Source organism: Notolepis coatsorum, assembly GCF_963971535.1.
Source record: "Notolepis coatsorum genome assembly, chromosome: 5".
Taxonomy (NCBI): domain Eukaryota; kingdom Metazoa; phylum Chordata; class Actinopteri; order Aulopiformes; family Paralepididae; genus Notolepis; species Notolepis coatsorum.
The window spans coordinates 191,632,821-191,646,797 of record NC_140169.1 but is presented as its reverse complement, the minus strand read 5'-3'; the positions used below and the strand labels follow the sequence as shown (position 1 = coordinate 191,646,797).

Below are 13,977 nucleotides of genomic sequence, written 5' to 3'. Positions count from 1 at the left end.
ATCCGTTTATAATATGCCTGTAATCTCGAGAGCATGGCAAACAAGGAACCTCTGTCTTTGAGAATAAATAAAGGTTTGAAATTAGGCCTAGCGGCACTTTAACCTCTTAATCGGCCCGGTACCGGTATGAGATTTATTTCACGTCACAAATAGATCAATACAGTCCATATCAAATGTAGCCAAGAGTAAAGACCCTAACCCTATTAACTCATTGGACACCAGACCCGAGATAAGTCGGGTTAACTCGCTGACGCTTGAGCGCCAAAACCGAGAAAAGTCGGGTTTTCATCGTTATTTCTTTTATTCGATATTTCCATTCATTATCCATCCAGGGAGCCTGGTGTTATCATAGGAAATTAGTCCGAGATCGCAAAAGTGCAATACCGGCCGCATCCTACCAGGCGGCGGTATCGAGCACCCTTTGAAACCTTGTGTCTTGGGCTGTGTGTCGATTATATGGGTCCGGGTCGGCTCTTTTTCTCCGGGCAAGACGAGCGGTTATAACACTCGGATTGAGAAGAATCAAATACTCCCGATCCATGTTCTGTGGTGGATTATGTTGGCGATACGATGGACATCAATACTTGGAATGGCGATCAGATAATTGGAATATTCTTTTTGGGGTACATCCTAGTCAAGGTAAGGGCTATATGATATCAATCTTGCGTTGATCCAAGAATGTCTTCATTGCGATCCGAGCGTATGCGTGTAACATTAGTCCATAACGTATTCCGTTGGTGATGATCAAAGCATCAAAAAACGTAAGCAATTGATTTTTTTATTGTAGCGTGTGTAGGGACGGAACACCAATGCATTTAATATAATACACGTTGCAGGCTATAACCAGCCTCCCAGGAATTACCCTAGACCGCTCTAAAACCATACTTATATTCACCACGGTATAAAATGGGAATGTATGGATACAAAAATTATTTCTTTTTCACATATTTAAGCATTACATCACGCGCAGGAGTGGTTTGTGAACAATAAACCATGCCTAGGGGTGGTCGTTAGGCCCGAGGCGCAGCCGAGGGTCGTTAGACCCCCCTAGGCATGGTTTATTGTTCACAAATCACGACTGCAAGTGGTGTAAAGCTTTTATACAACTGCCAGATTCATCCAACCTTATTTCTATACAATAAACACACATTAATCGAAGATTTATTGAAAAAACCATCCGCCAGAAAAAGTAGTTCCCACAACTACAAAAAAGACAAGTTGCCTCCATGTGGAAGCAGCTTGAAGTGCATCCAACCAAACTAACACATCCAACTGTGTATTATTGGAATGATTGAGAGAAGTTGCCTCATGTGGAAGCAGCTTGAAGTGCATCCAACCAACTAACACATCCAACTGAACTGTGTATTATTGGAATGATTGATTGAAAATTGTATTACCAGATGCAGAATGGGTACAATACAGTACGGCTCAATACACACAATTGTTAAGGGAATGCAGACCTACTTTCCATAGAACTTCATTCTTAGATGCTTCTATATAAAGTAGGTAAAACAAATTAAAAAGTTTTCTTTGCCCTATAGGAAAAAAAACGTTTTCTTCGCCCTATTTTTTTATTTATTTCTTTTAGCCTAAACTTAACCAGTTGGAAACCAGGGGTACAGTAATAAAATTAGCAATCAACAAATCAATCAATTCAATAGACCATGCTCACTTAAAACAGCGCTGCTTCTCTCTCAGTCTGACTCCCCCGCTGTTGCAGACAGGAGTGTGTGTGTGTGTGTGTGTGTGTGTGTGTGTGTGTGTGTGTGTGTGTGTGTGTGTGTGTGTGTGTGTGTGTACGCCAGCGTCGGACAGTGTGAGAGTGAACGCTGCAGTCAGTGGGAAGGAAGTAGACATTTAAATCAATCAATTAATCAATCAATCAATCCGCGATTTTTCTTTTGTTCTAGATTGACTCAAGACCCATCAATTACATCATCCAACATTGTTTAAAGGACCAACACATTCCCCTTGACAGAATCGCTTCATATTTAGTCGTTATGGCGCTATCAACATTCTGGCGCTATCAACATTCTCCCGGAGTGAGCCGGCGGAGTGATTATGTGATTCGGTTGTGGGCGGGTCCTGAGCCCAGGACCGTGGATTGTTGCCAATAAAGACGTGTAAATGGACTGTTTCAGCCAATCAGAATCGAGAAATTTGCATGCCGTTGTATAATGAACGATAGATACTCGATGTCAAATGGGCCATAGTATTGTATCCATAGCTATAATATAGAATATAGTTATAGCCCTGCAAACACCGCCACAAATTCCTATACTTTAGAACGCTGGCCTTTTAACCACAAAAAAATAAAAAAAATAAAAAGCTGACTGTAAATACAGTAGATTTCATTCTCGGTTGTTCATGCACGCCTGGTGATACTAAATCCAAATTGAACTCTGTCATTGGAACGAGTAGATTTGGCCCAATCCATAGAGGTGCAACATCGCTATAATAAGGTCATTTTCAAATGGCATGAGTCCGGATGGCAGAATTCAGTACTGTATCTACAAAACCTTCTGTTTAATCATCTTCCCTTTATTAATTTCCTTAGATTTTTTGTACACATGGCTAATGTTAGCATGGTGTAATTCACCGTCAAAGATGAAACAAATATCTAAAATAATTGATATTCTCCTTTTGTTCATTACAATTTACTGTAACAGACAATATTTCTGACACTGGGAATACATTCCCTGAGGTCCATAGATGTCCCTAGATACCAAGAACATGCAAATGGACCTTGTAGAAGTGTCCGTCAGAAATGTAAAATGTAAATGTAGAAGTGGAGCAATCTTCAATTTACTTTTAGGTGAATTTTCTGAAAAAGTATTGTTCCTTGCACTAAATGAGAACTTTTTCAGTTCTTCTCTCCTTGTGATTACAGAGGTGTTTGTGAGTATGCACAGTGTGTGTGTGTGTGTGTGTGTGTGTGTGTGTGCGTGCGTGCTAGGGCTGAACCCAAACGTTCGAACCTTCGTTCGTTACGTTGGCATTCAAATTCTAAATCAACATTATAATTTTTTATTTTTAATAAAATATATATATATTTTTTTTCTTTTTCCCCCCCTATTCATTCTGTTTAAACCAATGGGGTTTATCTTCACAGTTGTAGATAAAGATTAGGCTACACTAATATTATAGTATTAAAACCGATGAGTTAAATACATTAAAGAAAGTTGATTTAATTGATTTAGTTGGGCTGGGGCTTCTCCCTGGGCTGGGTCTGGAAAGTTGATTTAATCAAATAAAAAAATACTAATTTAATCAGATTAATCACTTTATTCAAATTGAGGATTTAGTTTGAGGATATTTATAAACAAAATTAAAAAATGTAAATATGTATTACAAAAATAATTTTTTTAAATCTTTTTTTAATATATATATTTTTGCGTGCGTGCGTGCGTGCGTGCGTGCGTGCGTGCGTGCGTGCGTGTGTCAAGTACCAGTCCTGGGGTGTGTCCCAGTGTCTCCATTCTGTACAGGCTGTCCTGCGGATGTCCGTCCAGGGTTGAAGGAAACCGTCGACCGACCAATGGTGGCATCAGGGTTCAGACTGAAAGCCCCGCTGATCTGTAAACCGTTCTCCTCCACCTGACTCTTGCCCATCTGGAAAGTCAACAGAAATATAAATATGTTGTTATCGTTTATTCAACATTTTGCAGCCATTTGTTGTCGTGTCTGTTGTAACCGGTTGGGGGTAAAAAGTAAAGCCTTACTGTAATTATGTTTTGTAATACAAGACATTACTGTTCCAGTCAGGGATCCCATTACAGTTACTGATGAGGTTGTTACTTGCGTTACATACGTCTTCATTCACTCTGCAATGTTATGAGTTCGAACTAGGGATGCTCGATATTGGCTTTTTTACCGATACCGATATACCAATATTGTCCAACTCTTAATTTTCCGATACCGATATCAACCGATACCGATATATGCAGGGTTTCCCCCCCAAAAAACGGAATAATTTCAGGTAATTAACATTACATATCTCTTGTTGTGGAATTAACACAACATTATGCATACTTTTGACAATAAATAAAATCTGAATTTGTTCTTACTTGCTTGCCTGGGTAAATAAAGGTTCTGGAAATGTTTATATTAAAAAAAAAAAAAAAACAATACAGATATTTTCCGATATCACATTTTAATGCCGATGTCGGCCGATAATATCGGTAGGCCGATAATATCGGACATCCCTAGTTCAAACAAATATTGTGAAAACTAACCTCTTCGTTAGAGTGATCAATCTAACCTGTTTAACACCTCAGAGTCAAAGGTCAATGGCTCACAAGTTGTCGTCCCCCTCCCTCCCATTGTACAATGTGCAATAGCGAATGTGCAACTTTGAACACTGTGCAATAGCGCTCATTTACCTAATATATTGGTCTATTTTACTGCTGCTACCTGTTAACTTTTTAACTTAAGTACTGATGTTATTGTTTGTCCACCAGTGTTTTACTCGCTTTACTCTTTTATTGTGTATTTTAACGTTTGTCAACTGATGAGCTATTGGATACCTGAATTTTCCCAAGGGATCAATAAAGCATCTATCCATTTATCTATTGGAAATGTCCCCTAGACGGCCGCTTGTTCCTCTTCTCACCCCTTCATCTGGTTCCTGTTTACTATCACAGTGCCAACGTTTAAACGCTGTAGCATGAATGAGAGGACAGGAGAGCCACCTAGGCTTCTTGCTGGACGATATATTGACCGTTATATTTGTGATAAAATATATTAAGTGTCATTTTAAGACCATTTTATGCCACTGACATAATGATGATATAACGTGACATGAGTCTCACTTTATTTTGTCTCAACCAAAGTTGGCGCTTCGGGGTTCTAGACCACAATAGAAATGGTCGCTTGTGAACCTTTGTTTTGGGGGGGAAGTGCAAGTTCATATTTGACTTGGTGGCTCTCTGTGGGGGAGAAACCAGATGGTTCATTAACTATTCTATTAGTTCTATTAGTTGAGCTATTCTATTCTATTAGTTGAGCGTGTCAGTCAGGCTCGTCTAACTACACAGTCATGGAACAGGCTACTAGTAACTTTGTGGACTCAAAACAAGATAATCTCAGTTGGAGGAAACGGTTCGGATCAGAGCTGCTGAAACAGCTCACTCACTGAAGACTGTCGCCTACTCAACCCACTCAGGCAATAAGGGGCCAGAATTAAGCTGTCGACAGCTGATTCCTATAAAAAGCAAAATAAGGCAAAAGAGAATGATGAGATGCTGTAGTAATGTATTGCCGAGTGTTGCTTTAACTCATTGGCCGCCAAAAATGAGAATACTCGTGTTTCATCACCAACCGTTGAGCGCCAATAACGAGTTCTCGTTTTTAGATCCTTTGATATTTTTCCTTTGATCCCCATTCTAAACACTCACGCGGACACCTCTAAACACCTCCCTGTGTCTCCCTTGCACCGCTGCCTACATTAAAATTGCAATGATGATCGAATCCTGCCAGGTGGCAGTATCGCCTACCTTTTGAACTGGGATAGTTTAGTGTGGGGCCACTTTAGTGTGGGAAGTGTCTGCAGGAACTCCTCCCCCTCAGAGGGAATCAGGACAGAGCAATCGGTCAGATACACAAGTAATTGCAATCGCGATGGGATCACTGGGATTATTCTTTTTAGAGTACCTTCTGACTAAGGTAAGGTCTATTCTATATCTATTTTTACCAAACCTAAAACATGCTTTTGTACCGATCACAGCGTTGTCTTTTACCGAACCTAAAACATGCTTTTTGTAACGATCGCAGTTTCGAGGTAAAACGACCCCCCCCCCTTGATGATTTTGTGAAGAAACATATATATATGGTATATACCTTTGATTTGGAAATATTTGGAGTTTCAGGCGAGCAACCCGAACGATTTGGGCATATGCATATAAGACGTAAAATCTCGCGATCTAGAAAAGACGACGATTAATTTGGAAAGGGGCGATGTTTAGTGTGTAATAGCGCACAAACTAAAGTATGTAGAAATTAACTGGTTTGTCAATGTTGGACTATAAACAATGCCTGTCAAATGAGCCATACTATTGTCTCCATAGCTATAATACAGAACACGTGAACACGCAAACATCACGAAAATTGTCAATAACGCTGGCGCCATTGAGTAAAGATGGGAAAACAGTGTGGCAGTCAATGAGTTAAGAGAGCTGTTAAGAGGGATGAGTGTTGCTTTAAGAGAGCTAAGAGAGGGATGAGTTTTGGGGACTCTTGACGCTTTTATCCAAAGCGCTTTAAAACGTATGCCTCACACTCACCCATTCACTCACACACCGACGGCGGATTACTAGACGACCGCTCTACCTCCTGAGACACTGTTGTCCCTAGTTAGTTTTTGGAGGAGTTCTGGATTAACAGAAGAGAGAAGGAGCTTATTTCTTACATTTAAGTTTTATACCAAGGTATCTCGGATATCATTACCCTGGCCGCTCGCTGTTGTAATTGTGTATCGGTATGGAGGAATAAATACCAACAACGAAATTATAATGGATCTCCCTTGGCATTCGGGTAGCTCAGCTAAGCTAACCCAGGAGGAGGAAGAGGAGGAGGAGGAGGAGGGTGGTGGTTGGTGGTAGTAGTAGTAGCAGCAGAATTAGCTGACGGGGCGACAGTGGCTCAGAAGGTAGAGCAGTACAGTAGTCTGGTAGTCGGAAGGTTCCCGGTTCGATTCCCACTTCTCCCGGGCAGCTTGTCGAAGTGTCCTTGAGCAAGACACTTATGATCGGTGTGTGAGTGAATGGGTGAATGTGAGGAACAAAATAGTTGGGTACCATTTAGCAGTAGTAGTACTAGCAGTAGAAGTTATGGATCTCCCTTTGGCTTTCTGGTAGCTCAGCTAAGCTAACCCAGTAGTAAATAACAACCAGTGTGGTTATAACATGCAGCCACTGAAGGGTGCGGACGATGGAGGGAGAGCAAGCAGTTCTGGAAAATGTCATCCCGTCTCATCCCCTCCCGACTTGTTGAATTTGTTCTCCCATCCGGTACCGATCCTTCTAATTCCAGCTCTTGCCCTTGTCCGGATCCCAGTTAAAGGTAATAAAACGACTACTATCTCAATTAGGGATGTCCCGATCACATGATTTTCCGAAGATCGGGATCGACAAAAATTCAACAAACATGACCATGTTCACGCCTTAAACTCATACTGATACCTTAGTTTTGGTTTTAAATTGCATATAATCATTCATTTATTTATTGTCACACAGAGCAGAAGAATTTTGCCAAAACAAACCAATAGTATCCAGCTGCAGAACGGCAGACCAGCCACACTCCGACCCAAATTATTTTTTTATTTTTATTTATTTTTTTAATCCCAATTTCTCACATTACATTCACTCTGCATGTTGACGTTATCCAGGTGAAAAGTTAACTTCATAAATCATTTGATGTATAATTAAATCAAAGGAAATGTGTTCTGAGAGTGTGGCTGGTCTGCCGTTCTGCAGCTGGATACTATTGGTTTGTTTTGGCAAAATTCTTCTGCTCTGTGTGACAATAAATAAATGAATGATGATATGCAATTTAAACCCAAAACTAAGGCCTCAGTATGAGTTTAAGACATGAACATGGTCATGTTTGTTGAATAAAATACAAAAAAAAATAAAAAATTATCGGATCGGGAAATATCGGTATCGGTAGATACTCAAAATCACATGACCGGGACCGGATCGGGAGTAAAAAAAACGTGATCGGGACATCCCTAATCTCAATCATATATCTAGATGAGCATGTCACTTATGCAACCATGGCCCCCAGACCACAGGACTCCAATTCAAATGTCATCATCCCACAGGGAACAGCTATATAGATACAGGGTTCCAACTTTCAATAAGTTACTATATTTAATACTTTTTAAGATCACTTTGAAATATAATTTATTACCCATTTCACTGCCATACTGGCAAAAAAGTAGGAAGGAAAATTACTCTGACGGAAGTAATCCATATGAATTGTTGGAGAGGAACTGATAGACTGTTACCATACTGCTTACTTTGCAGCCTGGAAATTCCCCACAAACACAAAACAAGATACAGAGAAGTTATCGCATCATAGAAGTAACTTCCTAATCCAATAAAATTTTAAGATCTATCAAAATCATATTTATAACATATCATATTTAAGAACTTCAAGACTATTTATGATTCTGATTATTAAATGTAAGACATTTTAAGACCGTGTGGGAACCCTGTAGATAGCAACAGGCAAGTCTAACCAAAAAATGTGAAGACGCGGCAGACAAGAGGACAGAAGAAGCACGACTGGCTAAAATATCTGTGACATTCCTATGTAATCAAACATGTAAAGACAATGGGCAATAATGAGGTCAGAACCAACCAAGGTCAGCAAAAATGATGGGTCCTATATTGTGCGAGAAGTAGGGATGCACCGATCCGATATTGATATCGGTCCCGATATGACTAAAATAGCTGGATCGGGTATTGGTAAAATATATATATCTTCATTTATATATAATATAATAAGAAATAAAATAAGAAATAACAATTCAGTACTATGTTAATTTGTTACATTCTGTTTCACTAAGTTAGGAAAGTAATGTTTTAAGTCAATGTTGCCTTGCACAAAAAAACGATCCCAGTCTCTTCCACACAGTGAGGCATACAGTTTATTAATTGAACAATGGGTATCGAATTGGTACTCTGTATCAGCCGATACCCAAAGCCCAGGTATCGGTATCGGGACTGAAAGTCGGATCGGTGCATCCCTAGCGACAGGGCTGTACAGTGCGACATATATATCGCACGTGCTACAGCAACAGCGGTCTGTGCGATGGATGGATTTACTTCAATAGCACTGGTGCGATAGGGATTCGGTTCATATAGATACTCTTATTTTGAAAATCCTGTAGCGGGTCTCATTTCTGCCCACGCGCAGCTCCAGCTAGGCTCCGAAAGCTAGCAACGTTCAGGTGCATATGATACTCTTATTTTGAAAAAACTATTGTGACAACTCGACAAGTCATATCCGCCCTATCCGTGCTTCTGCAAGCAGAGCAGCGCGTTGGTCGGTTGGTGCGCACTGCTACGTTAACACAGCAGTGCGCCTACACGTCCCGAAATAAGTCTGTGGTGTTTTTTTTTTCTCGCAACGGGTCAAATGCATCTACATGCTTTGCACCGTCGCCATTCCTTTATGCGCACATCGCCCGAAATTAACGTTTATGTACCATTACAATCACTACAACGTTAGCAAGCTAACAAGCTAATCCTGATCAGAGGCAGAGGCGCAGAGGCGCAGAGCCAGCAGACACAGTGTGGACTGGGGAAAGGGAAATGGGGGGGCACTCTCTCCCCTTCCCTGTGTGTGTGTGCGTGCGTGCGTTTGGAAAGACGATGAAGTCACTAGTCAGGACTCAGGACAGGAGTATATTATAGTAAACTGAGGATGGACAGATAATGTTGATATTCAAATATAAACAAGTTTCGAGAGGAGTGGAAGTTTGAAGACAGACTAGACTACAATATGATGCGGGGGTGGTGAGTTGAAACAGTGTGTGTGAATGAATGAATGAAAACTTTATTTAACAGATTGCAGAATGGGTACAGTACAGTACGGCTCAATACACACAATTGTTAAGGGGATGCAGACCAGAGAAAGACGTTTGTCTTGTTTACATCAGGGTCCCCCATTGTGTGTGTGTGTCCCAACCGACCCCACTTCTATGTTTCAATAAATTATTTGCATTTAAAACTATTAACGCTGACTCATTCCTTCAGTCCACAAAAAATTATGCTAATATTCCTCATGTTGTTTATGATATTAATTGAAAATAGCATATGAGAGTATCATAGTAATAATAACACATGGCGATATACTAAATGACAGCCAAACATGGCACTGCAACTAAATAACACAAATACAATAGGCACATTTGTGACTGTTACAAATAAAACACGTTTTATACTTGTGCTACAAGATTTTGGCCTGTGCTACAAAACTATCAACCTCTGTAGCACCAGTGCTATGTGCAAAAAAAGTTAACGTACAGCCCTGCCTAGCGAGAAGTCAACAAGGTATTTATTGTAGGGCTGTCCCAGACTAAGGATTTGGATGGTCGACTAGGATTTGCCAAAATTTGCCGTTAGTCGACTATTGGTCAAAAAATAAATAAAAAAGTATAATATAAAAAAAAAAGAAAAAAAAAATTATCATTCCATTTGGGCTGTGGGGGGTGCTTAATGTCTGAAGCAGTCGACTGAAGGCTTCTTGTCCTCTGCAAAAGCATGCAATTGGTCCACTGATGGATACATCTTGATATTTGTCTAGTCTAGTGTGTTCATTAGATGGGTGAAATCCTCTTTCAGTGCCTCTGTGCCTGTTTTCGTAGGCAGTTAGCCTCTGGTATGCGTGCCATTAGCGTTAGCCACGCTTCTAGGACGCTTTTCTTTTGGAAAGAATGATAAAAAAATATATATATATATATATTCGACTAAGAGGTTGGCCAGTCGACTACGGCTCCTTTCGACCGATTAGTCGACTAATCGATTAATAGGGGTCAGCCCTAATTTATTGTGATGGGATTACTGCCGATCGTCACGCTCTCTATCCTAGAGAGCAGCAGGCCAAGCAGCACAAGGGACCTCTTACAATTAATATATCAGTGAGTCCACAAAACCAGTTCCATTAGTGAGGAAAAGGGGGGGGGAGTATATTAACGAGGCTTGACAACAGGGGTTCAAAGATAACTTCACATTTATTGGCTATTGGTTTCTTTATATCGCTTCATGCATCGGGCATCCAGGCTCTGTGTGTTCTGTTGACATCCTAGTCTAGTGTGTGTGACATCATCAACTACGCGAGTCAGATTCTCTCTCTCTCTCTCTCTCTCTCTCTCTCTCTCTCTCTCTCTCTCTCTCTCTCTCTCTCTCTCTCTCTCTCTCTCTCTCTCTCTCTCTCTCTCTCTCTCTCTCTCTCTCTCTCTCTCTCTCTCTCTCTCTCTCTCTCTCTCTCTCTCTCTCTCTCTCTCTCTCTCTCTCTCTCTCTCTCTCTCGCTCTCTCTCGCTCTCTCTCGCTCTCTCTCGCTCTCTCTCGCTCTCTCGCTCTCTCTACGTTCAATATGATTTAAAGCCAAATGTTACAGTATAAATACTAACTGGATAGTTGATAAACATTTCATTTCATTATCTGAAATATTCTAAAAATCATTAAGTCTGCTATAAGCCATTATCCCTTTGTGTGTGATTATTATTTTCTCAGTCAAAAAGAAAAACAGAAACAACACGTTTGTCATCGGTAGTAAATCAATGAGATTGTGGACTCTGATGAGGACATGATTGAGGAGGTTTAAGTTAGGTTTATAAAACCTTCACATTTTATTATGTTCTGTTAAATCCTGCAAAGAGGGTAGAGTGAGGAGTCTGATGATGTTTAACAGTAGGTTACAATTTAAGCTTAACACTTTCTATGCCGGGAAACGTGTTTAGACGTCATTCCCGGCCATGCTAAAGTTGCCGGAGGACGCTTTACGTCGTCCTTATATCAATATTTCAAAAATCTGCGATCGGATTCATATGTCCCCTCCGCTGGCCTGAGATCCACCAGCAGGACCCACTGAGCTCTCTGGCGGTTCAGGAGCGCCATCTGGTGGCCGATCGGCGCAATCGCTTAACAGGATGTGCCATAGAGGTTGTGCTAGACGTCCGTAGTACTTCCGGGCACTCGCTATAGGTCCCGGGACTCTGGCTCGTCACGCTACACAGTGATCGATTGCCAATAACTCGATAAACAACATGATTTGGACGTATATACCATTATACAAGCTGGAGATGGACCGGGTAAATTTACATCCCATAATGATAAGATTTCTACTCTACGATGATCGCCCAACGGGGGGCGGAGACTGGGGTGAGTTTCAGCGTGTAACGTTACCGTCTTCGATACTAACTAGGGATGCATGATAATTATCGGGCCGATATCAGCAATTATGACGTCATCCCAATAAACCCGATAACGTTATTAATACCTCCGATAATATAATATATTTTTTGGTAAAAGAAAATGCTGTGTGGGTGAATTGGAATGAAGTGCGTTTGTTTTGACTGTAGGCTCATCCCGTTTTGCCAGTACTGTGGTACGACTGACAGCGTGTGGTTTAAGAACAGGGCGTTTTACACAAATCGAGCGCTCCCTTTCTTGGCTGTGACGTAGGCACGTAAGTTTCTGAATCAGCTCGGACGTTAAAAACAAAGATGGCCGCGTCGGTACTCGGAATTTCAGAGGAAAAAGAACGCTTGCTATTTGTAATAAATGCAATGGAGAAGTTCCACAAGGAGGGAAAAGGGCAACAACTTGTAATACATCCAGCCTGACGGGTCACCTGCGGCATCACCACCGCTACGATGGTGTGTTATTGTGTTAACTTAGAAGCCTACGACGAGGCGAGGAGCTAAGCAAAGCTAGCCCCTTCCATGGCTGTGATGCAACCATCGGTTGAACGCAGTCACTTATTGCTCCAGTAGCCAGGTTAATTTGCACCACCAAGGACTGCTTAAAAGCTAGCGGCTTGAGCCCTTGGGTCATTTCTGTCAAACTTCTTTAATTTAGCAAACGACTCGTCAATAGCTGGCTTTGGATTCACAGCAGCTTCTAGCTTCTAGGTTCTAGCTTCTAGCTTCTAGCTTGTTGCAGGTGACTTGTTGTGGTGGTGATGTGTCCACTCAAAGCCTTTTTTCCAAGGCTCCGCTTTGAAAAAAGAAGAACAAAAAGCTTCGAGCGTCTTAGGTTGGATGTATTATAAGTTGTTGACTGATTGTGAATTTTCATTTGGAAAAATAAATATGGTCACTTTATCAGTCAATACTGTTGTCTTGGCTTTTGTTTCTGTTGTCTGGTTAGGTCACATTTAAGTTGGGCACGAAATTGTGACCCGCCGTGACCAAACCCGATTTGATCCACAAAGGGGGAGGTGCTCTGAAATGAACTTAATGTCTTGCTGTCCAGAAAATCCCAAAAATCGAAATCTTGATTTTTTTTACATATTTGAATTGTCATTAATCTGTTCCATTATTTGCCCTTAGTTGCAAACTTAAATACAACTTGTAAATGAGGTAATTATTGCTATAATAGTTCCACAAATTTTCTTTCAATTGACGATAAAAAACTACACGAGCGGGCTTGGGCCTGTCCACAGGGGGCTTAATAGGTGTACTTATAGGTGTTAACACACAGACGTCATTAGCTCTCCTTTCTCAGAGAGAGAATAACACACTATTAATACACTATCTTAATGTTATAAGTTATAAGCAACGTAACGCAGTGTCTAAAAAAAAGATTAAAAAAAATAGGCCTAAAACGCGTGTTTTAACTTAATTAAAAACCATTAAAACACAGTTCGAATTTTATGAGCGAACGAATTTCGTTAGGGTGCATTTTTTCCAACCTAATGGCTAAAAGTAAATTAATTTAATACGGAAACGGAGTGATAAAAAATGGCTTTTTCATCGGAGCGAGAGATTATTATTATTGTGGGGGCCCTGATGTAAACTATTTTCTGCGCTGGCATTCAGCACGGAATCTGTTAATACAGTTAAAAGTAAGTTGTTGTTGTTGTTGTGTCTTTCACTACCACACTACATGTATTTACATCTAAATACATCTAAATGCTTAACTGTTACTGCACCGTGTATCCCTCCTGTCTGGACGTTATGAATGTGAATGTGCGCAGCACCGTGTATAGGCAGGGGAGATGAGATGAGGCGCGCGTTAACCCTTTCACTGCCACACTACAGAAGCGCTTAGTAATGCTTCGCCTCAACTCCGTTTCTGGTCGAACTAGTGAGCGAATCTTTAATATTTTTTTTGATTCATATTCAGAGGTAATTCGCCGAGATATTTCTAATTGGTATTTATCAAAAATAAATATTAGAAATATGGTCAAACAACATTTCGAACCGCTGAGCGCTTCGTAACGTTCGCCTCAACGCCGTTTCTGGT

General features: G+C 40.7%; 1 protein-coding gene across 1 annotated transcript in view; it reads right to left on the bottom strand.

Annotated features, from left to right (window-relative positions):
* The window catches only part of zmym2 (zinc finger, MYM-type 2), a 230,770-nt gene that overhangs the window by 144,504 nt on the left and 72,289 nt on the right, over positions 1–13,977 (bottom strand). Inside the window, exon 3 of the mRNA XM_084314398.1 lies at positions 3,450–3,612. Coding sequence (XP_084170524.1) covers positions 3,450–3,612 — 163 coding nt within the window. The remainder of the gene's footprint in view (positions 1–3,449; positions 3,613–13,977) is intronic.